The sequence below is a fragment of the Salvia hispanica genome, chromosome 1 (genome assembly GCF_023119035.1).
Source record: "Salvia hispanica cultivar TCC Black 2014 chromosome 1, UniMelb_Shisp_WGS_1.0, whole genome shotgun sequence".
In the NCBI taxonomy this organism is placed as follows: domain Eukaryota; kingdom Viridiplantae; phylum Streptophyta; class Magnoliopsida; order Lamiales; family Lamiaceae; genus Salvia; species Salvia hispanica.
Genome location: NC_062965.1, coordinates 46,140,812 through 46,166,920, shown reverse-complemented (window position 1 = coordinate 46,166,920; position 26,109 = coordinate 46,140,812). Strand labels below are relative to the sequence as shown.

The 26,109-nt window shown below is 36.7% G+C and overlaps 2 protein-coding genes and 1 pseudogene across 9 annotated transcripts; 2 read left to right on the top strand and 1 right to left on the bottom strand.

The window, feature by feature from the left end:
- Positions 1-1,185: 1,185 nt before the first annotated feature.
- Positions 1,186-7,924, top strand: LOC125204751 (ABC transporter G family member 12-like). The gene is made up of 9 exons (XM_048103480.1): positions 1,186-1,581; positions 3,377-3,459; positions 4,782-5,243; positions 5,636-5,758; positions 5,833-5,958; positions 6,052-6,336; positions 6,734-7,006; positions 7,086-7,193; positions 7,259-7,924. The coding sequence occupies exons 1-9, from the start codon at positions 1,368-1,370 to the stop codon at positions 7,616-7,618; spliced, it is 2,034 nt and encodes a 677-aa protein (XP_047959437.1). The 5' UTR covers positions 1,186-1,367; the 3' UTR covers positions 7,619-7,924.
- On the bottom strand, positions 6,133-13,946 carry LOC125204761 (protein TRAUCO). Of its 8 annotated transcripts, none has more exons than XR_007173636.1 (7): positions 12,732-13,939; positions 11,209-11,448; positions 10,462-10,574; positions 9,395-9,475; positions 6,714-7,144; positions 6,578-6,634; positions 6,133-6,317 (listed from the first exon to the last, which is right to left on the bottom strand). XR_007173636.1 is itself a non-coding variant. In XM_048103492.1 (4 exons), the coding sequence occupies exons 1-3, from the start codon at positions 13,831-13,833 to the stop codon at positions 10,480-10,482; spliced, it is 1,437 nt and encodes a 478-aa protein (XP_047959449.1). In that variant the 5' UTR covers positions 13,834-13,938; the 3' UTR covers positions 9,245-9,475; positions 10,462-10,479. The 8 variants fall into 8 exon arrangements, 1 of the variants encoding a protein (XP_047959449.1); XR_007173629.1 differs by having other exon boundaries at positions 6,578-6,669; positions 6,762-7,144; XR_007173639.1 differs by having other exon boundaries at positions 6,578-6,669; positions 6,786-7,144.
- Positions 9,635-9,729, top strand: LOC125202945 (annotated as a pseudogene).
- Positions 13,947-26,109: the final 12,163 nt, after the last annotated feature.

The window sequence follows — 26,109 nt, the reverse complement described above, 5'->3', positions numbered from 1 at the left end:
CATTAGTTTGCCTTGGGCAAGACATGAAAATCCCAAGTAACGAATAAGCCTAATATATTCTTGATAACGTGAAATGTGTCTATTTTACATCCGATTTTTGTGACCAAGACAGAGAGAAAACTACTTCCTCCGTCCCACAATAAGAGTTCATTTTGCTATTTTAGTTCGTTCCACAATAAGAGCCACACTTCATTTTTACCATAAATAGTAAATAGGTCTCAAATTTCACTAACTCACTTCACTCACATTTTATTATAAAACCAATATAAAAAAGTGGGTGTCATATTCCACTAACTTTTTCAATCCATTATTTTTTACATTTCTTAAAGTTCGTGTCCACAATAAGAGTGATTCATGTTGTGGGACGGAAGGAGTATATGATGATTTTATCCCGTTATTCAAGACGTTGATTCAAAAATACCTCTTCGTTTAAGAAATAACTATTAGATACCAAACGTATCATTTTCAAGAATAAAATATTTCATAACTTTTTTTTAACAATCAAAATATTAATTTAATAATAAAAATTACTTATCGATGTAGCAATGTACATTTGATATTACTCCGTCCGCAAATAAGAGTTCTTTTTTTCCATTTTAGTCCGTCTGCGAATAAAATTCCCTATTCACTTTTATCATAAATGGTAATAGGGTCTCTCACATTCCACTAACTCATTTTACGCACATTTCATTTAAATCTAAGTGAGACTCATATTTCACTAATTTTTTTCCACCTATTCTTCTAAACATTTATTAAAATCTGTTCCGCCAATAAATGGGACTCCTAATGACGGACGGAGGGAGTACTACGGATAAGTGTTTGCTTATTGATTTTGTGTCCTCATGAGGTCATTACTATATTTTGACTAATCATTTGAGTGTTTTATTGTTATTGTACTCTATAAACGGAAGCAAAATTTATGGCCGCAAATAAATTAATTTTATAGTTATATTGCAAAATAATTTATCTCTCTGTGTTGCAATTCCTTCGGCTATCAAATCTCTAAGGTCTTATCTCAAACGTGTTAGTGGAATTGTTTGCGTCCAAGTATGACCCATTGAGGAATATTTTTATGAATTACTTGTTTCATTTGATTTGTTGAAATGTGTAGCTACTAGCTAGGGGAATTAATACTCATCGAACTCAGAATATTAAGATAAGATTTGGCCCATAAATTGGGGTAGTAAAATTAGGTGGCTTTCCCTCACTATCTCTCTGCAACGCCATTGATGGCAGCACTCAAGTATATGTGTATCCCTTCATTCACCCATCCAAATCACAACATCCAAAGCTCATTGTGTTTGGTTTATTAATAGGAACACAAACACCCATACATTTTTCATTGTTGAGAGTAAAATTGAATATATATGGAGATAGAAATATCAGCTGCTCCTGAGCTTCGCGGTGGGGCGGCTGCGTTCCTAGCTTGGGAGGACTTGACGGCACTGCTCCCAAACTCTGGCAACGGCCCCACCAGAAGGCTCATCAATGCCTTAACCGGTTATGCCCTTCCCGGCCGAATCATGGCTGTGATGGGCCCTTCCGCCTCCGGCAAGTCCACTTTTCTAGATGCTCTAGCAGGTATCTCTCTCTACATTTCTTGTATAGATTGCACGTTCTTGTAATGACTCGAATCCTCGACCTAAGTAGTTGAATGTGTTAGCAACTTGATTGTGTTTGTCGTCTTGCATATTTTGCTTTATGTCCTATTTGTGAGCAACATACTAATGTTGTTTTTATTGAAAAATCTAACAAAATATTTCAACTTATATCTATCAGAAAACATGAACATTATCACCTCAAAAATTTTAAGTTCAATTGAAACCATGCATTAAGCATTCTGCTCCGTCCAATCAAAATAGGCTGAATTTTTTTTTGTCAGTCTATATTCTTTTATTTATGGAAATTTTTTCTTCTTTTCTTTTACTTTATCATTTATGGGCTCATTATCCACTACATTATTTCAACTATTTTTTTCTAATTCTCTCTTACTTTTCTAATTATGCATTGAAATTCGTGTCATCCCCAAATGACTTATTTCGGAGGTTGTATTATATACTCCATATATCCTAACACTCATAATTGTATTTAATTTTAACTTTGACATAATGCATAGTATGAATTAAATATAAAGTCTATTATGCTATATCATTTGTATTACTATTATTTATTGATAATTGACACTAATATAGTACTACTGGTAAGTAAAAATATATGCTACTATTATCTAATAGTAGGACATAAAATCAAGTAATTTTTCATAACAAATTCTGGAAAAGCAAGGCATGTGCTAATAGGCATGAGCAGGTAAAATATCTAGCATACTGAACATATTAACTATTCAACGCTATTCTATTTATTTATTTGTCCGACGCTTTAAAGAAGCATTTAATATGCTTTCTATTAACGGTTGACAGTCACATGATATGCACTCATTTTTTGTAATTTATATTTTATAGTACTCTGTTTTATCAACGTTTATTAATTCAACATGGTATATAAACGTGGTAATCAGTAGTCGATTTTAATGGAGTAGCTAACTTTTGCATGTGTATTATGTTGAATTTTGGCTCTCTTTTTATTAAAGATGGAGTCCTGCCAAATTAATTATGTCAAATTCTCAAATAGTCCATTTACTTTATTATATTTGAACCCTCTTTATTATATTATGGCATCATTATCATTTAATCCACAGCTTTTTATTGATTTTTGTTCAATCCCACATATTTTTAAATTAGAATATGAATTGTAAATTTTCATTTTTCATAATTGTTCCAAGATGATCAAAATCAAAATTAATGTGACAAAATCAAAGTAGACATATATGGCAACAAAACAACGTCCTTTTGGATAAATCGGTGTCTTTTAATTAAAAGTCAAAATATAATGATGTTGTTTTGTTGTCACATCGTATTTGATATTGTCATACTATTAGTTTCAATTTTAACCATTATTAACAATAGAGAAAAGCAAAATATATAGAATTAGTTTTAAAGAAAATTCCAAGTTTGATTCTATAGTGATTTTTCTGTCAAGAAATTAAGGACATTTTGTATTTGTAATTCTTTTAATTCATGTTAAAATACTTACTATTGGTTCAAAAGTAACATAATAAAAAGTGAACAAAATAATATTATATGGGAAGGGCATTCATTAATACGATTGAACTTTGAGACAGTTTTGCTTGACCATTTTTTCTGAGTCGAGAAAGACATTCACACTTGTCATATGGCCTTCTGCTGCTGCTGCAACAATTGTTCAAACTTCTTGACACCTTTTGGAGTTGTTTAATTGTGGTAGTTGATTTTGAATTATATATGAAGCTTTGCATTAAATATGTATCTAACATAATTTATCGTGCATTTGATTATTGCAGGCAGGCTTTCTGGAAATGTGGTCATGTCTGGGAAAGTTCTTCTCAATGGAAAAATTAAAAAGAGTCTTCACTACGGCAATGTTGTAAGTAATAATATTACTTGTTAAAAGTTGCACAAGCCAATAAACAAAAAATTGAATGAGCCATTCATGCTAATAGCTTATTTTTAGTGATTTATGCTGATTTTATTATTAAATATATATGATCATTTAACATAATTAAATAATGTATAATTCAAGAGGCATACAAGAGAGGGAGAGAGAGACCAGAGTCATGTGGTGCACAGTGTATTGAATTTGTTGTTGGGTATATATAATAAATTGGATAGAATGATTCCTCATAAGGGAATTCTTTGGGATGTTGAAGCTACTAAGTTTTGTTATTTGAGTAGACAGAACCAATTAATTCTTAGTATGGGTAGTTGAATTCTCAGAAATCGGTTGCAAGTTGTGGCATCTTAAATGTTGTGCAGTAATACTAAATTGCTGGGTCTCTTTCACTAGGTTGATGATTCAACAAATATTTAAATCCATTGATCAACATATGTCTAACTGTTAGCATAATTGTGCCTCCATATTTATTTTTGCTTTGTGGTAATTTTTCTATGAAAAAAAAGTTGCTTGGGTAAGCTAAGGTAATAAAAAGACTGCATCATACACAATTAAAAATTCAATAGAGTATAAAAGATTAAAGAAAAGGAAGTAATTCCAGTAGCATTTAAGATGTTAATCGCCAAAACCATGGGTGAGAAAAGGTCATCTCAAATACTCTTAAAGTCTAAACAAACGATCTAGTACTAAAGAATTGAGTGTAAAATAAAAATTTGTTTTCTGCTGAGTTCTAAAATTGACTTATGTCCGTTTATAAGTTTCTAAAAAATTATCTAAATAAGTTAATTTCATTTCAAAATAGAACTTATAAGGAGATAAATTAATTTGATTTCAATTCATACTCTATTCGCAATGAATGCTCATGAATTTATCTTTCAATAACTGTTGATATGGCTTTTTATTTGACTGGAGTGACTAACCATCCAGCTTGTGAACAAATGCCTAATTTCAATTTTCGTAGGGCCCCATATAGTGTAAATAGTAATTCTTCAAGTAAAGATAAAATTTACCCTCCAAAACTAAAACATATAAATTTAATTATACTGATTTATATAAGGAAAAACCACGAAGTTTGAATCGGTTCGCAATAGTCTCACAACAAAATTATAGTGAAATTGTATCTAATGTGGCACTGTCGATGAGCAAGGACGCGGACTATTCATAAAGAAAACGACGTCGAATGATTGAAAAACATCAATAGTGTCACATTAGATACTTTCTAACTTCATACTTTCTTTCAGTTGATTTTTAAAGTCGAGGGGTGAATCTCGTAAATTTGACCAAACTTCACGCAGGCTTATGTAACGCAAGAAGATGTGCTAATGGGGACTCTAACGGTGAAAGAAAGCATCGCATACTCGGCATCCCTCAGGCTTCCAAGCAGTCTTACAAAGCAAGAGATGGACGATATCGTACAAAACACCATAGCCGAAATGGGATTGGGAGACTGCGCGGATCACCTCGTTGGTAACTGGCATCTTAGAGGGATCAGCGGCGGCGAGAAGAAGAGGCTCAGCATCGCCCTCGAGATCATAACGCAGCCACGTCTTCTGTTCCTTGATGAGCCAACCACTGGTCTTGACAGTGCCTCGGCTTTCTTCGTCGTTCAGGCTCTCAGGAGCATAGCACACCGAGGCAGAACCATCATCACCTCCATCCACCAGCCTAGCAGTGAGGTTTTCTCTATCTTTGATGATCTCTTGCTGCTCTCCTCCGGCGAAACCATCTACTTCGGAGAGGCGGAACCCGCGGTTGAGGTACAAAATCACTCAACATCCATCTCCACAGATATTGATATCAAAAAAAAGTTCTCACATATCTAGGGTAAAACTTTTCAAAATTGTTATATGACTTACTCCATAAACAAATTTATTGCACATATATATTCGCAATTTAGTTTCATAGGGTTAGAACATTATCGTTTAGTTGTCCATATCGTCATATTAATACACCTCTGTACTACTGTTCAACCACAACACCAACTCGGCATCACATTTGTAAGTTCTACTATTAGTAGTACAACTAAAATATTGCTTCTTCACCATGAAAGTGGCTAGAAGTACTAAAATATGTTTTGAAGATTTTGGCTACTATCAAAATGGTTGTTTATCAGTATTGAATCAACTTTTATTTACTGATGCTACTGCAGTTCTTTGCTGAGGCTGGATTCCCATGTCCGCACACGCGAAGCCCTTCCGATCATTATCTTCGTTGTATTAACTCTGACTTCGATTACGTAAACACTGCATTGATGGGATCACAGAGAATAAGAGTAATTTTTGGGCCTCTTTACTCTTACTTTGCTTTACCATTCTACACACTAAAACTTACAACTTTCTCTCGCAGAATATAGAAGATGGGATCTCTCCCAATTTAACAACAACAGAGATCAGAGCGAGGCTTCTACACAAATACCAAAATTCGAAACTCACGGAAAGAGTGCGAGCTAAGATCAGAGAATTTTGTGTTACTGTGAGTGTTCGAAAACTAGATATATATGTCATTGAGATAATGCAAAGTATATACACATATGAGTGATTATACATTTATACATACTGACTGCAGGAAGGATTTTGTTATGAGGAAAGTAGAGGGAGTCGAGCAACGTGGCGTAAGCAACTTAGAACATTGATAAAGCGTTCCTTCACAAACATGTGTAGAGATTTTGGGTATTACTGGCTGCGGATTGTGATATATATAGTGGTGTCTCTTTGCGTGGGCTCAGTCTTCCACGACGTTGGATCCGGTTATCATGCCATTCTTGCTAGAGGGGCATGTGGTGGATTTGTGTCTGGTTTTATGACATTCATGGCCATTGGTGGCTTCCCATCCTTCATTGAAGAAATTAAGGTGAGTTCACATTTTTAACAACCACAAGTATAAAGGCGGGGTTTACCAAGGAACACAAACCGTCTATCAATACCCTTGTCGCATAAAAATTTACCCCGTCAGAACATTACCGACAGACTAGGCCATCATCGGTAATACACAACACTAATATTTAAACTTTACCGATGGTGGCTTCTGTCGTTAATTTTTCAACATCCATGTCTGTCGGTAAATCAGCCAGGAAAATTTGGCAACATAATACCTGTCAGTATTCCGTTGGTAAACCATGATGCATATCAAGTCGTTGGTAAATCCCGCCCTTTTGTAGCGAACATCTCCACGTTATGAGTTAACCTTTATTTCAAAGGATGATTGAAAAACTAATCACAAACTCATACCTATTTTGTTATGTAAACAGGTATTTTGCAAAGAAAGGCTCAACGGACATTATGGTGTAGGAGTGTTCATACTATCTAACTTCATCTCTTCGTTTCCTTTCTTGGCTGTGATGTCACTGACTTCGGTGTCTATCACATACTCGATGGTGAAGTACCACCCTGGCTTCTCCCACTTCATGTACGCTTTCATTGACCTTCATCTCTCCATCTCTGTCGTTGAGAGCTGCATGATGGTGGTCGCTGCCCTCGTCCCCAATTTCTTGATGGGCGTTGTTGTCGGTGCAGGTTTCATTGTAAGTATATACTATATCATTCTCCTCTTCGTTCATAGAACCATTTGCCAAAACGCACAAATCGAACTTCTTGTTTTAGGGCATCATGATGGCTACAGCTGGTTTTTTCCGGCTGCTTCCCGATCTTCCCGTGATATTCTGGAAATATCCCGTCTCTTACATCAACTACATGGCTTGGGGCTTACAAGTAAGATTCATAACCTTAAATCCTCACATATGACATATCCTATATTGACGATTTTATGAAAACAGGGGGCCTATAAAAACGACATGATCGGGATGGAGTTCGAGGGTATGGTGGCGGGACAGCCGAAACTAAAGGGGGAATATGTTCTAACCTCGTTGCTCGGGATACCACTAAACCACTCCAAATGGTGGGATTTGGGCGCCGTTGCAGCTATTCTCTTGGCCTACAGACTCCTATTCTTTTTTATTCTTAAGTTGAAGGAGAGAGCTATTCCGGTGTTTCATACTTATTATACGAAGAGGACTCTTCACCATCTCAAACGGCGGCCTTCCTTTCGAAAAGCGCCGGCGCCCTTCTCTTCCAAGAGGCATCACGTAATCCATTCCTTGTCTTCTCAAGAGGGCCTCAATTCTCCACTTCATTAAACCTAGCCAGGCTTTGCTTTGCTTTGTTTCGTTTAAAATATACTCCCATTGCTCATTTAATATTATATCGATGCATAGTATTTTCTTAGTTTGACGAACCTCTATCTAGATCCAATATCTAGTGTGCATATCAAAGTGGTGTGACAACGAATTTGAACTCGTTTTAATTCTCTACCTAGTAGCTAAATGTATAGGACTATATGTGAATAATTTTTGTTGCAAATATAATTTCATTGAGGTATCAGAAATACGTTCATGTAAGACTTAATGAAATAAATGGCCAGTTTAAATCTGAGTTTGGCATTATTGTATTCTGATAAGAGAAATGGTTAATTTTGCGCCGATGATAAATAGTGGACGGTGGTAATATGTGAGTAGTAGTGTTGCTTTATTTGAGGCTGATTTTTATCTATTAATGTCTCATTTGCTATTATAGTTGATTTAATCATTTTCTTAGCTAGTTATCATTCTCTCTAACTTTAATACAGTATGAGGTGGTTTACCAAAAATCATATATTTTAGACAATTAATTTTACTATATCGTTCTTTTTGGTTCAACCTAACTTATTGATACATTTCTTTCGTAAAATGACACACTGTACATTTGTACGTGAAAGTCTAAGGTTAATCACCATCTTTATCCCCCAACGGCTTCAACGTTTTCAATTTTACGATTAAAATAGTTTGTAGTTTCGAATAGTGCAATTTAATATTTGTTGTCTGAATAGGGCCTACAGGATTGTGGGTGTTGTGGTATGGCACAGAAAATTAGAAGAATGATAACGTGGCAGGGACTTGGAGCTTGGCCTTGGAACGGGGTTGTGGATGCCTTTATTTGGCATCCACAATTAGTACACAAGTTTCTGGTATTTATGACATGACATCCACAATACTTTATACCTCAATCTTACAAACACTTCCTATTTTGCAAAACAAATAACATAGTAGTATTGGTTATCACCTAAAAATACATCCAACAACACCCACCAACTATTTTCTTAATATGTGCTCAAACTTTATATACTTCTCGTAGATGGATGAAATATTTTCTTGCACGGTTAGAGAAATTTAAACATTTATCTAACATCAAAACTCAATGCAGTTTGAAGTTCATTCTTTGTCTTAGGTTCCTCCCTTGTTGCAATTTATTCATCGGAAGTTTGGACTCGTAACACAAACAATATAAAACCTCAAACTCAGTAACATTGACTCCAAACCCACCTAAATTACCCAACCATCATACTTCAATTGACCACACGAGGACGACTGAAACAATAGGCTCCTTCTAAACCCCTCACTCAAATTTTGATTTTGAATAGATGTTTAGATCTCAACTCCAAACTCAGACAAAAAAAGTAACAAGTAACGAAATTCAACAAACCAAAAGATTATGACAATATTAATGCACTTTAAAGATTGGGTCTAATTTGCTACAAAATCCAAAATTGGGGTTTAAATTGCAATTATCTCAATAAAAATCATAATTTTAGTGAAAACTTGGGTAAATGGTTGCACACACAACCCGAAATTTCAGCCTTCTATAAGCATATAAAAACCTAATGCCAAATCTGATTAGGCCGACACAACACAAACAACCACGGACATAATGTGGAATTAATCAGCACATGTGAAAATCCTTTAATACTTCCAATTTAGTTACTACTAAGTCTTACACTATTCCATACATGATTAATCCACGTTATCTAGCTAGGAGCTCAGAAAGTAAATAACAAAAAGAGGTCATTTTGAAAATGGCACATACACAAGTACACGCACCTCTATGTATGTGCGTAGGCCAAGCAAACACCGGGTGCATCAGTGTTTGAAGCTCTTCACTTCAAGTTGAATCAAACTGAGCTGCAAAGAACAAGTAACAAAATTGTCATGCATATTAAACTCATCACCACTTATTCATCTCATCCTCATTTTCAATTTTGTCTTGACCCTTTTCAATCATAGTTGCCATCTTACTAATCTATATGCAAATGAACATTTTCAAACTTACGAATAAATACAGTCCCTTTGGAAACATCCGATACAATTGGAACGATACATAGAAGATTAGCATGACTCAGATGACACACCAAAATCGAGAAATGGTTAGAATAAATACACATTATTGTAACCTTTTCTTAAATTGAATCTGACATGGAACAAATCCATCAGAATGACATCGTTTTACTTGTGCAATTTATATTTAAAAAAGGTTCTTGATGACTATCACACAAATTTTGGAATATTTTGATTTTGCACACAAACTTTGGAAATAGGGAATAAATGCACAAGCTTAATTATAATTGCAAATTTTCAACTTTGGTCAAGAGGATCCACAATAAATAATACTCGTTATGTCCCTTAAAATTGAAAATTTGGGAATGGCGCGGATTTTAGAAATTAGTAAAATGGGAGAGAGAGATAGAAAAAAAAAAGTGGTTTAAGTATTGTTAGTTGAGATTGAAGCACGCCTCATTAGAAAGGAAAAATTACCAAAAATCTAAGTGTGCTAATTCTAGGGGACGAACCAAAATGACAAAAGTGGGCAATTTTATTTTGGGACCGAGGGAGTGTATTGAAAGCAAAACTGAATCATTTTGGACCAAAAATTCGGCTCAAAGACTATCATCTTGAAAGTAACATAAGTATAAATCACAGCCTACCAACAAGTCAGTGCTCCAAGGCAAGGATGCAGGACATGCAAGACCCACCCTTGAAGCTATATATGTATATCTACAAACCTAATTGGACTCTACATAATGGTTTCACAAGAGTGTGGTTCATGCAGTTAGGCAATGACTCAATAAGATATATGACCCAAGTAGTTTCATAAATGAAACACCACCAACCTGAGAGCATGCTCAAGCTTAACCAGACATTTCAGCAGCTTCGTCAATATTACTATTTTCTTCTTTTATCACTTTGAACATAGGGGACATTCGAGTAATATTCCGTGGACTACCTGTAATCACAAAAAAGCTTTTATCATGTAGGGTTCACCAAGCATCCCCACCCCTCCTTTACTTTTTACACAATAAGAGGGCCAAACTGCATCAATTATACTGAAAAATACCATCTTCCTGGTTCTTGTTTTTCAAGATTTATTCCTTTCCTTTGTTATCCCTATGGCCCTTCATTCTAAGAAGAGATAATTAAGATCTAGGCAATGTAATCACCAAAGCAAAATGAGCTTTAATTGTGCAGCTACCTAGCAAAGTAAAAGAAATCAAACTGGAATTGCAGATATTCTGAAAGGTGAGATGTTAGGAAGAATAAAATATGTCAAGCCACCTTTGTACAGATAAAGATGACACAGTAGTCAATAAAGGAGCTGAAGCTTTGAATTTATGAAAAAATGGTGAAAGGGCATATCATTCCCATCGGTTGCCACTTCATCCTTTCATCCACCCACAATGGGAAAGGCAAAAGATTTTGAGTTTTGTCTATAAGGAAAGCTAAGCTCAAAACTAAAACTGTTAGTCAAGTTGTCAACAGAAATAAGAAAATACAACAAAATCTAAATCAACTTATCATTCCCAATCAGTTGACAAATATGGGAACCAATTTTTATCCAATAATTTTCTCAGTGGACACACCATTCTCAACTTTGTCATCAAAACTTTGATATGGAACTTCAACCATAGGTCTCGGACCAGGACGGTCACCAAAGTCTTCAGGAAACTTTTCAAAGTCAGGACCAAAATTGAACTTAACAGCACAAGGTGGTTGGTTAGGGAGGGTGTACATGGAAGCAGCGGGATAGTAACGGCCACCATAGAGATCCGTGAAAGCAACCCCTTGGCATATACCATTTTTGAAATACGATATCTCACTCCCTGCATATAAAATGCAACTATTTAAATGAATACCAGAATAACTGCAAACAAAAATGTAACACAAATTTCGAGCCACAGCCCACGACTACACCACGGTACTGCATACAGTTTAAGCCAAACGGTATTATTAGTTGAAGTGTCCAGGAAAATTGTTGATTTATTAAACAAAATGAAGTACACACATATTTGGCTTTTGTTGTAATTTAAGCACTTCAACCTCATATATTCCAACTGCAGCACTGCAAATATTCATTTGAAGTGGATAGTTCTCATGCATTACAAAATTACAATACAAGACGTATCACTTTTTTCTAATGGTTTTGAGCCTTGATGTCTAGCTAAAAAGACCATTCTAGGCTTTTCACTAAAAGAGCAAAGCTGTAAATGTGCCCAGCACCTCTGAAGAGGGACATAATGAAACAAACTAGATTTCTCTACAAAAGAACCCTTCATTACACATATGAACTTCCAAAAAAGAGGCATATATATGTGTGCCAATTTGCAGGGTCCGTACCCTGTATCTTGAGCCTTTCATGGAGAGGCATTCTAGACATGGCTCACATCATCAGGCATTCCATTTCTTATTGCTAATTAAATTGCACTCCAAATAGAACACACAAGTAACTATCAATTTAAAGGTTTTTCTGCTTCAAAATAAGATTTTATTATTTTAAACACTGGATTCCAACAAACTAGTTATATGAAGAAGTTCAAAGTGATTGAACCAGATTGAAAACAAGGCATCAAATGCAATAACTAGACTTTCCTAATCGCTATCTTAACATACATTTAGCCTGGAAATCTACAAATCAACAATGAAACTAGAAGTTGATATCACACAACTATCACCATTATTATTAATTTTATGCTCCATAAAAGGATCACTTCACACCGAGAGTGATGCAGATATATAAAGAAGAAATGGTATATCTTCATTCAACCAGCATTTAGCAAAACACTATGATAGGAAACTCTAATCGTTACCAATTTCCTAGTCCTAGTTCACCAGATTCTATAGGACACCTAATATGAGACGTTACCCCCCCCAAAAAAAAAAAAAAAAATTAAACGAATAGCAGAATGAACCATTCAGTAAACAATAAATTTCACCATCCTATTACCACCTAAACCTCTAAGTATGTTCACCAAATCAATCAAAGATGCACATTGGAGTACAAGCCTACATCAGCACACCAGGCAGAAAGCTAATCAATTTTACGCACATTAAAGTAAAATGGCACACAAACCACTCATCTCAACAATCATAACCATGAAGTACTAACCAGGCACAACTTTTAGTGCATCCTCCTTAGCATTGGGGGCACAAATGTAGCGCTGCCCCTTGTGCCAAACCAAACGCGGAGGGTCAGGCGCATACGACATTCCATCAGGCAAATTGATATAGAAACCTATAACATCACCTTCCTTATAACCTTCATCCGCATACTTATCTCTCAAGGCCTTGTGCACCTTACTTCCATCAATATCCCTATAACCAAAGCTATTAGCATCATATCCAACAGGAGCCTGCAGGTCCCCTTTCTCGGTCGACCACCCCAGCCTCGTGTGCCCTGTCTCTCCCAAATGCACAACTCTAATCTCAAAATACCACGCGCCTTCCGTCACCCCCCTCGTTGCCCTAACCATCCTGTACCCCTTTGTGCTGCTTGCACTCATTCTATCCTCACTCAGCTCAACCTTCTCCGCCTTGTAAACCTTCGAGAGGCAGATGTCGAGCTCCGGGACATCGTCGTTTTTGTCGGGAAACCTAGGGATTGGAGATATGAACACTCTATCTTCAGCCAAGGCGGCCCCGTTCACAGGATTTTTGGAATTGTGGTTGCCATTGGAGGCTTGCTTTGCCTTCTTCTTACCTTTCCTAGTGGTGGTGGTCCACACGTCCTTGCTCTTCTTCTTCGATTTTTTGCCGGACGATTTGGGAGCGAGGGGCTTCCCATCCTGCGCCGGAGGGGCGGCTGCGTCGGCCGTCGAGGGCGGTTGCGCGAGTTCAATCGCGGCGGCGGGGGGTTCCGGCAGGTCGGATAGATGCTTCTGCTTTTTAGGAGAGGGCTCAGGGTCGTCCTCGTCCAATTCGTTGCCCTGGAGTTCCAATTCGGCGGGGAGATTTGGGGAATTGTGCGAATCGGGGAGATCGGTGTCTAGGGCTTGCGGCGGAGTTCCGTAGACGGAAGCTTCTTCGGACGAAACGTCTTCGGAGGGATCTACAGCAGCGGCGTCAGGCTCCTCCTTGATTCCGTTTTCAGGCAATTGGGTGGGGGTTGTGGTGGGTCCTACATCGAGGGCGGGAGCGGGTGAGGGTGGAGAAGGGGAGGCGTTGGTTGCGTCGTCGTCATCCTCTCTGTAGGTGGCCTGAAGGGCATCCATTGGAATCGGAGTGAAAGCAGAGATAAGATCAGAGCAGTGCACTCAATTTTGAGGGAGCGTGCGAAACCTCTGATGTGTACTTAATTTATAGTCCTACGCAAATTTCTTAAAAGGGGGCCGTTTGATGTGCGCAATCGGGTTTTGAATCTTGTTAGGACTGAGTTTATTTTATTTTGTGAATACTAGTACTCCTTCACTCCGTTCCATTCAAACATTCAAACGACCACCTTTCCTTTTTATTTGAGCGAACTTCAAAAATGGTCCCTGGACTATGGGTTTATCTCGAAAATGGTCCCTGGACTTTAAAAATATCATCAGTAGTCCCTGGACTAAGGGTTAATATCAAAAACGATATTTTGAGACGAAAATGCCCTTTTGAGGGGTTTTGAGGGTTTGGGCAATTTGGTCTTTTTACACTTTTAACATTTTAAATCTGATATTATTTTAGTTATGTACTAAATCTGATATTATTTCAAAATTATCATTCTTCTTCCCTTTTGTCATCTTTCACTTAGTTTCTTTATTTCAATATTAGATTTAATTTTACAAAATTAAATTTTAAATTTCAGTTTTTAAATATCAATAAATTTTTTTAATTATAAAAATTATTAAATAACAAAAATTATTAGTCATAATCAATATTTGATAGTGTCTAATATTTAATCAATAAGATATAACAACGTCTTAGTTTTAATCAATATTTAATAGCTTTAATCATAAATAGACAATATAACACGATTTATTCTGAAATAAATATGCGTCTAATGTAAGACTAATATAATTTTCGTTTATTAATTTGAAAACAATCAATCAAAATGACTAGAAAATTTCAACAAAATACTCCTATACAAAATTTTTAGTCGACTTCATAATATTCAATCACAAGCAATTATAACAACCGAACGAAGGCTAAATAGAATAGCTCTTATTTTTCCATCACGATTAATATTATTTTTCTGTACTTCTTCAATTCAGCTTAATATTATATTAAATAACAAAGATTAATAGTTTTAATCAATATTTATAGTTTCCATGAATTAATAGTTTAATTAAAAAAATTTATTGATATTTAAAAATTGAAATTTATAATTTAATTTTATAAAATTAAATCTAATATTGAAATAAAGAAACAAAGTGAAGGATGACAAAAGGGAAGAAAAATGATAATTTTGAATAATATCAGATTTAGTATACATAACTAAAATAATATCAGATTTAAAATGTTAAAAGTATAAAAAGACCAAATTGCCCAAACCCCTCAAAACCCCTCAAAAGGGCATTTTCGTCTCAAAATACCATTTTTGATATTAACCCTTAGTCCAGGGACTACTGGTGATATTTTTAAAGTCCAGGGACCATTTTCGAGATAAACCTATAGTCCAGGGACCATTTTTGAAGTTCACTCTTTTTATTTAGAAATACTTTCCAATTTTAGAAATAACTCTTTCTCTCCTCTCTATTCAAATATCTTTTTTGTCTCTATTTTATTCCACCTAACAATATTTTCTAAAATTCCGTGCCACTCAAGAATATGGTCATCTTGATTGGGACGGAGATAGTACTTCTTTTAACTTTGCATTATTATGGAATAAAACGACTGTATTTACATTATGCTTTTTAAAATTATATTTTTAACCTAACATATAAAAATTGATTTTTATTTTTTCTATTAAGCAAAAATATTGAATTAATTTTGAAAAAAATATATTAATATTAAAAATTAGTCATTTTGATACGTTGCTCAATAATGAAGTCATTTTCCTTTCTAGCAAAAGTCAACACTTTTTTCTTTTTTCTTACTTTACTCTCTCCTATTTATTATATCTTCATTTCTCTGCATTTTCCATTTCCTATTTATTCTTCCTTACTTAACTCATTTTATACATTTTTTTTCTTAAATCACGTGTCAAAAAGAAATGTCTCTACTACCGTTATAACGGAGGGAGTACTACATTACGAATTTTAACATTATCGCACCATGTTCATTCGTTTTACATAACATATAGAAAACTATTTTTATTTTTGTGTATTTTGCAAAGGAGAAATATGTATGTGTCATGTGTACATCATTAATGAATCATTTTAAAATATGCCAATATGTACCTGAATGAAATAAGTAAGTAGTGAGTATAAGGTAAAAAACAGTGAGCCCTAGATCATGGGAGCCGTGCGTTAAATGTTTCAGTCGCAGCTGGATTCCAAGAGCAATCGGCCTATTTAAATGAAGTCCAAATGCTCATCAAAGACCACCAATGTCTTCGTCTTCGAAATAGGTTCGCGTGAGTATCTTGCACGGCTCAATCGGAATCCGGTGGAGAGAGTTATGCTCGATTTACGAAAGCCGCGCACCACTCCTGAGAGAACACCCGGTCGGGCGTTTTTGTCCAATTTTTGGAATTTAGACATAAAGTTCGCCCGCCCGGGCGATTTGGCATATCTTAAACGCCCGATCGGGTGTTGGCACTGTTTTGGCCGATTTTTACTTATTTTGGACCCTTTTTCTTAGGATTCGAACTCTAGCTATAAATATCATTTGTAAGACTTTTAGAAGAAGTTGATTGATGAATGTTAAAAGACTCCTATGGAGAATCTCCTTTGTGAGATTTTATCCAATTCCTACCTGTAAGTTGCTTGATTTTGTCTATTAGATTAATGTATGCAATTTATGGTGGTGTAGCCATAAATTGTGAAGCCAATGGAGTGTTTGCTTTGGTGAAAGTAGCCTAGGGTTACCCTCATTTTCTTGTGGGAGGTCTTAGGTCCCAAAGAGGATTGATCCCCCTTTACACCTTTCTTTCAATCTCTTTCTCTTCATCCAAATTCCTTTTTTAGCCTAGTTTTTTAGGCTAGGCTCACCCTATCCTTTTTATCTATATAAAAAATTGAGGATCAAACACTATTTTTGGCATATCTTGGGAATATGGGAATATGGAAGGGTTCAACCATAAGAATCCTTATCAATTAGGTTATGGAAGAATGAGAGATTCATATAAGCTACGCATGTACCGGCATACCTGTGGTGGTCGAAAGGCTGAATTCGGAGCCACGAATGAGGGCCTTCTGGTCGGATTGTTATTGGTAGCTGCTTGTAGAGGTGGAATAGTGGGAGGGCAAATTAGGTATAAAGATGCAAATAAGGTTGTCGGAGATTGGGTGAAAAATTAATACCACCAATTTTTGGAGATAAGGAATTGCCTCAATCGCCAATTGTAATCTAAATTTCTGCCGGATCTTGTTCTTTTCTTCCGGGTTCTCTGACAATTTCGAGTTGTACTAAACGGGGGAGAAGACTGTAGAAGGTGGGCTTTTATGGGATTCTAACCCCTACCAATCATGCTCTAAATGCATAAATAAGAAAAATAAAATGCAATCCACCTGCTTTATTAAAATGCAGCTATTACCGTTTGAATTGTGTTGTGTGAAAATATTTGGTTCACATCTAGGCTTTTCATGGTTGTATAGATAATTTGTTCTTCTCATATGTGTTTTAGTCTTTGAGGAGTGTGTAGAGTGTTTGGTAGATGTCATTTTAGGAATGAAAAAATATAAACCATTGTTTGGTTGAGGTGTGGTTGGAAAGACACACATAAAAAATAATATTCCCTTCGTCCCGGCTAAGATGACACATTGCTTAGTCGGCACGAGATTTTATGAGTTATTGGTTAAAGTATTTAATTTGAGAGAGAGAACGTGGGTGTAAGTATTATAGTTGAGAGATAAAGAAAGATGAATATTTTAATAGGAGTGAGAAAAAATGGTTGAGTGTATTAATTGAAAAGAGAAAGTTACCAAAAGAAGAAATGTTTCATCTTAGTTGGGACAAACTAAAAAGGAAAACGTGTCATCTTAAGTGAGACGGAGGGAGTAGCAAAATGACTCTTATGTCCCTCAATTATAAATGGAATTGTCATACAAGTATGTGGTCTAAATCACTTGAAACAATTCCGGTAGCATTCCAATTCCATTCTCCTGCCATCATCTTCGATTAATTTTTATGAAACAAATTCTAGTGATTATTTTTTTGAAAGTATATATGATGAAACATGATTAACTTTATATGATTGTAGGTTGAAACTCTTCAAGAAGTACATCACTTCATAATGGGATGAGATATGACAAATTATTCAGATTTGGCTATTGTTCCGAAGATGATTGAAAACAGGGTTGAATTATATTTAGAGAGTGATTTGATGGACATCCATCTTTCCCAACCATTAGTACTAGGCATTGATATGCCCTTGAGGCAAAAAGAAAAACGTTGTGCAAAGAAGTCTAGCCATGGAAAGTCCTCATCTTCAAGGAGAGATGGTCGGTTGGGAGATGATTTTGATGAAGACGATCCACCTCCACCTTCACCTATATATTCAGTTTGAGGTCGTCATTCAGTCAGTCACATCAGTGAAGATATATACATCCCGATCTAGACTTCCACACTCCACCTCAAAGTTTAGTGCGGGATGCCTTTTTTTGTTACATAGAAAATAGAGATGAACTATAATATATACTAATAGGGGCATAACCAGGCCTCGAGGTTTCACGGCTTGTCTAATAGAAGAATGCTGAGAAGATCTCTAGGAGGAGAATAGAAAATGTGTAGCTCTGGCGGCATCCCAACCAGTTAGCAAGAAAATCAGCTGCATTATTAGCTTCCCTATAAATGTGCTTCACGTTCACCTTCCATTGCCGGTCCTTAAATGCCCATGTGTGTCTCACTAAGCTGTAATTGCTACCCTCTAATCTGTCTGAGTTAAGCATATGGATCACAGTTGAGTTATCACTTTCGACGTCTAATGTTCAAATGCCATGGTCCCAAGCAAGCTTCAGTCCATCTGAAATAGCCCATAGCTCAGCTTGAATACTGTAACATCCTCTATGCTTCCTGAATAGCCGCGAAACCAGGTTCCTCATGTTATTTCGAATGATACCACCAGCAGATGCAACACGTGTATTCCCTTTCACCGCCCCGTCTGTGTTAAGTTTCCAATGGCTAGCTGATGGCGGCTTCCACCCTACTTTCTTCCAAGCCTTTGCAGCCACTATTTTACTTTTATTTTCCTTTGATTTGGACTTAGAGACGCTGTTGTACAAGATACCTCGAACCCTCCATCAACCTTGTGCGGGATACGTGGTTTGTTTATGCGAGAACTCGACAAGAATGAAGTATTTATTTTTTTATTTTAGTCAAAACTTGGATATTTTGTTGAACTGAACTATTTGTGTTTGTATTCGGTTTTTGAACTGAACTACTTATGTTTGATCTTTTTGTTGATTGTGGTTGGTTAATGAAAAAACTTAGAATGGGTATTAAATATTCTGCATTAAACGTTAAGTTGGATGACATTTTCTGTTTATTTATTTTTAATTCAAATTTCACATTATGTTTGGGAAACCGATGAGTAAACATTCTCCAAAAAAACCCAACCTGTTTTAATATTTTTTTTTTTAATTCAAGAACGCTCTTGTTAATTTGCTAGATAACATCCATTTATGATCACGATGCACCTTATAAGTGAAATGCTCATTTGCCTTGGTTCATTCTATTTATTCGAGTGGGTTTTGAGCTTTAATTTGTTTCAAGAGTGATTTAACATCAGTCATGTTATACGTTTACAGGATTTGCTTGTAGTATGTTTTAATTTACACATTTGACTTTTGAGATAGCAAATGACGATATGTTGTCTCCACTAATCGTATTCATAACCCGCTGCAAGCCACAATTGAGCCCAAAATTTGGCGACCGCCCTTATTCAGGATAGTAAGCTCGATTTATCATGACTAGTGGATGATTAAAGAAACAGAGAAAAAAGGGGAAGGATGACACACACTGTAATGGCAGTGTTTCATTTGTTGAAATAATAAAAAGATAGTAAAAATTATACTTTCTAGTTTAGTACTCCATCATTCCCATTATAAGAGTCACTTCTTTTGGCACGAGATTTAAGAAATTGATATTTAAAGACTTAAAGTTGAGTAACTAACGAGAGAAATAATAGTATAGGAAAGGAAAAATAAAGTAAGAGATATGATTTTTTACTTAAAAGGGAAATAACTCATTTATAGTGGGGCATCCCAAAAAAGAAAGTGACTCGCTTAGACGGAGGGAGCAGGGGTATCAAAATGGATATCGGGAATTGGATACCCAATATCCAAACCCGAAAAATCGAGTAACGGGATTGGATTCGGGTATAGGATTTTTGGATTATCAGGTATCGGGTTATCCGATATCCGATCGGGTATACCCGAATTACCCGATTTTTTATATTTTATTTTTTAAATTTAATAAATAAGGTATTAATTCTATTATTTAAAAATTAAATAATTATGTACTCCCAAAATTCTTCACTCTTAAGTCATATTTTGGGTTAATGTATGAATTGAGATGTTTATTATGGATGAATAAGTGGTGCATGAAATTAATGTCAACACCATCACTGTGAAATTATTAATAGACAATTTATAATGTTCAAAATATTGAACCCTTTATCATAGAAAAATAAAATACTAAACTCTCCAATAAATAAAAAATAAATATAATCTACCTTCATATTTCATCAATTTCCAAAATCTAATTTATTAAACCAAATAAATAAATTCATCACATTAATCCAAGTCATCACATAAATCCATAAGAATTTGTTATATTATATACTACCTCCGTCCACCAAAATTTGTCCCACTTTAACCCGTCATGGATTAAAGAAATGTAATGGAAAGTAAGTTGAAAAAGTTAGTGGATTGTGTGTCCTACTTTTATATATTAGTTTTATAATAAAATGTGGGTAAGAATGCGTTAGTGGAATATGAGGCACATTACTAAAAATGGTAAAAGTGAAATGAGACAAATTTTGGGGGACGGACGGAAATGGAAAGATAGGACAAATTTTGGTGGACAGAGGTAGTATGTCTCATACAAAAATAATTGTGTAAACTCTTCACCTATATATTTGGGTCAACTAATTAAAAAGTGTATTACTATCAAACAATTTATTAGGTAGTAACTCATTCAGACTAAAAAACATTCTATCTCCGACTTCTCTTTGTCCTCCAATACGCCTCCATCTTATCATTTCCCCCAATATCTTGTATCCGCCTCCATCTAGCTTGGGTGCCCTTCTTCGTCACCAGTTATCATCTCCTTCACTTTTTTCGTCCTGCCCTGGCGCAATCTATTCCATAAGCCAGTTTTTCACCATCTACATGTAATAAGCTATTGATATATAAAGGAACAGTTTTTGGGAACTTTTTTAAATGAGCATCTCATTTTATAACTATGTGTACTTCTAGTAATTTAACTATAAATATATATATATATATAGGTTTGTGTTAAAATGACAACACCTCTTAAAGTAACACCATACCACCATTCCTAGCCAATCATTTATACATGTGGACGAATAATCAGCTGCCATGTGGCAATCATAAAAATTGCTCGAGGCTAAATTTTCGCGGACTGCAATATCCAATACGCTAGACTGCAATTTTTCACGCCTGCAATATCCAATACGCTGGACTGCAATCTATAGATTGCAGTCTAGTGTATTGGATATTGCAGTCTAGCGTGGTGTCACAGTGTCATTTTAAGAGTGTTATTATTTTAACGCACCCCTATATATATATATATAAATTATATATCTTGAATATAAATATATATTTATAAATAATTTCAACATATTTAATTAAACTAATATATTATATATAAAATTGTATATTATTATACACCACAACAATTAATGTTATGCAATATTATTCTTTGTTTGATAATGATATTAATTTAGTTTCACCGTTAATCATTATTCATTGGTGTTTCATAATTACTATTTGGTTTAGCCATATTTGAATTCAATATAAATATATTTCGGAATATTGAGAAGTAAAAAGAATAGAAATATGAGCAAAATAAAAAACAATTCAATCTACACAACAGTAAAATTTAATTTACTTAATTCAAAAAAATAATTCAAAAAATGTAAATTTCAATAAATTATAATAATAGAGTACAACACTTAAATTAAAACTCTATTCTATTAATAAAGATGTACTCCTACTATAAATTGTTACTATAATACCATTATTTGAAATCAAAATTATACTTCAAAAAGCCTACTAAATTAGCATAATTCTAATCTTGACTCAAATAAGAGGCAAAGTAACAAATATAAATTTAATTAGTTGGTATGTTTCTCACAGGAATGGCTAAGTCATGTAAGCAGTTTAAATATATTTGAAGTACAAAGTACTAAAAGTTATAAATTTGTTACGGTTATACTAATTATTTAATAATATAACAATAAACAACATATATTATTATAAATATTATAATAAAATAAAATAAAAATATTTTATAACAATCGCATTAAAAAATACTAAATTACATTTACAGCTTAATAATTAATGTTCTCTCACACTCTAATTGACACAATTTTCTTCTACACCTAATACACTAACCCTAAAGTAGCGCCTCCACATCTTTACTCACTCACCTCGCCGCCGCCTTGCCTCCCAGCCCCGGCGAAGCCAACACCTTCCTCCATTCCTCATTTCCTTCACTCTCCCCTCCAATCGGTGGAACCCGCTGAACACTAATCTCCACGTTGCCGCTAGGCATAGCACCTCCAGCTTGTGCCCCTTCAACATCCAGTTGTGCTGAACACACCAGCTTCTCGCCGACTTCGGCTCTTTCCCTCTCCTTTTTCTTCTTCTCCAGCGGATAAAGATCGGATCTTTGAATGAATCTGCCGTCGTCGTAGTTCTCTCTCTCCTTCCTCTTCTTTTTTGTCTTCTCAACTTTCCTCCCCATCTCCTTCGCTCCGGATCCCTCATTTTCTCTCAGCCAGCCGCCGCCGCCTTGCCAGCCTCGTCTCCAGCAGCCTTGCCGCCCTCTCATCGGAGCTGTCGCCGGATTTCAAGCTCCCTGCTATGCTGAAATAAATTTCAAAATTCAAAATATTAGAAATTCAGTCCAAGAAAAAATACAGATTCAATTAATTGCGTATCTATATAAGTATCTTATACTTCTTGGAAAAGCTATTTCTTCTGCATTTCATTGGACCAATTTTTAACCAATGATATCTGCTTTTTTGTTTGCCCAATAGATAGTTTTCTGCCAAAACAGTGCCACCTGCACTTCATCTACAAATCTTCTCATTTTCCCTCCAAAAAGGTATAATGGTGATTTCATCCAACTGCCCTTTTGATAGTATAGATTGTCTACTCACACACACACACACCAACTTGCTAAACCTTACAATAAGAGCATCTCCAATAGTCGGCGAGCGATCGGCTGGCCGGTCCGCTCACCGAACCATTGTAAGCGGCGAGCGGGGAATCGGCTAGAAAATCGGTGAGCGCTGGCCGATGCGCTCGCCAATCGGCTCGCCGCCATTGTAGGCTGGCTATCGGCGAGCGATCGGCCAACGAATTCTTTTTTATTTAATTTCCGAAACACTATATATACGCAATTTAAACGTCATTTTCATTTGCACCGCTTGTTTTAACGAGCTTTCTCTCTCTTTGAATTTCTGTACAAGAGCAATAACGCGAAATGGATAAAAACAACAAGTTTACTCCAGTGACGAGCGGGTCTCAAACTCCCACGTACCCGTGGGAGGTGGATGGGGACCGATGGTTGGGTACTACAATATGTACCCATGGCAGAAGATGCCGGGCGGACAGGGGATGTCGGGTGGGCAGGCGATGCCGGGCGGACAGGGGCCGATGATGCGGGGGTGGGGGCCGGGGATACATCCCTGGATGTTGGGGGTGCAGCCGGGGGAGGGGGGCAATGTCTATCGCTCCAGTCTTGACTTTTGACTGCGTCTTCCCACGCATCGACCCTAGTAGAGACTCAATTCACTGGAGATGACACTTTCTCCCTAGAGTAGTTGTTGGAACAAGTCGATGGATACGAAGACACTCCCGGGGATTCAGGGTAAGTCGGTCGGGGGTGGGGGCGGGGTCAGGGCGCACCGAAGAAGAAGAAGGGCAAGGTCAAAAAGATGGTAGACGAGTCCTCGCAGCCGGCTGATGACGACAGTGTACGGGAAGTGGACGGATGATGAGAACATCGCGCTGTCTAAGGCTTGGGTGTCTGTTTATGATGATCCCCTCGTTTCGAACAATCAGAGGATCGTCAACATATGGGCTAAAATTACAGCAGCCTACAAGAGGAATTGCCCGCATGGGAAGGCATACAGCGGGGAGGAGTGCCGGAAGGGGTGGGAGTGAATCAGGGTTGCGGTCTCCCGATTTGCGGGCTTGTACATCAACGCCCTCCGCATGAAGACCAGTGGCCAGACTGACGAGGACTACAGGAGGATAGCGGAGAGAGCATTCCTCGTGCTGGGGCTGTATAAGGAATTCACCTACTGGAACTGCTATCTGGTGCTGATGGATTCCGAGAAGTTCCGGGCGGGTGTCGATGCTGGCTGGCCGAAGAAGCAGCGGCTGAACCTCGCCGGTGACCACAGCAGCAGCGGTGGCTCCCATGAGCTCCCCGACGATGTTCAAGAGTTCCCGACTCCTGCATCGTTCACTCGCCGCACTCGCCCGATTGGTCAGAGGAGGGCGCAACAAGCAGCCAGGGGAGGCGCCCGCGGGTTCGAGGAGGTCCAGTCGGCATCCCCCCAGTGGCCAGTCGCCAGCCGAGATCGCCCTCATCGGACGTCAATTGCAGCAGGCGAGAATGCATAAACTCATAGGTGAATGGAGGGCGGCAACTGACCCCGTGGAGAAGAGGTTTCTTCATGACCTCCTCGAGAGTATACGGGTCGATTTGGCGGCTGCCGCGGCAGAGGCGGGGGGCTCAGATGCGCCAGGTTTGGGGGTCCCGGGTAGCGGCGAGGAGCGGCGGCGAGGAGTAGAGTGAGGCGGGGGCTCGTGTGTGGAAGCCCGATTTTTTTTATTATGTAATTTTTTTAATTAACGTACTTTTTTTTATTTAAATGAAATTAATGAATTTTCCCGTATATGTGTCGTACGTTTAATTCCGTATTTTGCGTTTAATTCCGTCAATTTAGTTTTTTTTTTTTTTAAATTTTGTTTGTTGTGGCTAGCCTATGACTAGCCTATTGCTTGTCCAGTCGCTTGTCCTGATGATGTGGCAGGTGGAATTTTAGTGCTGATGATGTGATAGAAGCAGTTTGTGGCTAGCCTATGGCTGGCCTATGGCTAGTCTATTGCTATTAGAGATGCTCTAAGGGGACTTCTTTTACTTTTTATAGAATGGTGGGGTAGATTTAATGCCTTTAACAGAATGATGGATTGATCCACTTCTGGTGTATTATGGAAACTATACTCCAAACAGCAAATTCCCTATAAGTGGTGATTGGTTGAATAATTAAATAGGTCATTTAATAAGCTCCTGTTTTCATTTACTATACAGTAACTTGTAAATAATTTTTGAACTGATTAAATGCAACGTGGGATTCAAATCTCCCAATATCGACCTTGTCTATTGTCAGGATAATCTCATCTATTTTACTTGAATGCATGAAATTTTGTTCTTCAAGTCCATTCAAATTCACTTTTCTTTAACCCGAGGCATGAAATTTTGTTCTTCTTCAAGTCCATTCAAATTCACATTTTCTTTAACCTGAGGCATGAAATTTTGCTCCCTTCAAGTCCATACAAATTCACTTTTCTTTAAGGGTTTTTGGCTTTAAAAACCAAAAACTTTCACCGAATTCCGATTTTTCCCACGAACTATGAGATTAGTTTTTAAAACCACGAACTTTCACATCGTTTGCTATTTCCCAACCCGACCGAATAACACATTTCCGGTGCAGAAGCTGTCCAACGTGGACAGTCACAAAAATGAGATGGACGTCGGTTTTATGACCCTTAAATGGCGTTGTTTTACCCTCAATCACAATTAAAACACTTAAATGATCAAAATCAATCAAAATCTCGTAAACCCTAAACGAAATCGTCAGATTCGAATTCAGTCAGATTTTGTTCATCTTCATTTTGAATTCAGTCGTTCCTCAGGTAGGCGAATCAATTTTGGGTGTTAGGGTTTCATCTTCAGAATCGTCATCACAAATCGTCCGCACAAATCGTTCTCAAATGTGTTATTCGGGTCGGGTTGGAAAATAGCAAATGATGTGAAAGTTCGTGGTTTTAAAAACCAATCTCATAGTTCGTGGGAAAAACCAAAATTCGGTGAAAGTTTTTGATTTTTAAATCCAAAAACCCTTTCTTTAATATGAGGCATTGTGATTTGAAAATTTCTGTCAAATAACTATTGGGGAGAGAATTTGGACGAAATTCATGCGTCTT

Coding starts and splice junctions, on each gene's coding strand:
- LOC125204751 (XM_048103480.1), top strand. CDS start 1,368: ATGGAGATAGAAATATCAGCTGCTCCTGAGCTTCGCGGTGGGGCGGCT. Junction 3,460..4,781: donor GTCTTCACTACGGCAATGTT/GTAAGTAATAAT, acceptor AACTTCACGCAG/GCTTATGTAACGCAAGAAGA. Junction 6,337..6,733: donor CCTTCATTGAAGAAATTAAG/GTGAGTTCACAT, acceptor TTATGTAAACAG/GTATTTTGCAAAGAAAGGCT.
- LOC125204761 (XM_048103492.1), bottom strand. CDS start 13,833: ATGGATGCCCTTCAGGCCACCTACAGAGAGGATGACGACGACGCAACC. Junction 11,449..12,731: donor TGCACTAAAAGTTGTGCCTG/GTTAGTACTTCA, acceptor TTTTATATGCAG/GGAGTGAGATATCGTATTTC. Junction 10,575..11,208: donor TGATGACAAAGTTGAGAATG/GTGTGTCCACTG, acceptor TTGTGATTACAG/GTAGTCCACGGAATATTACT.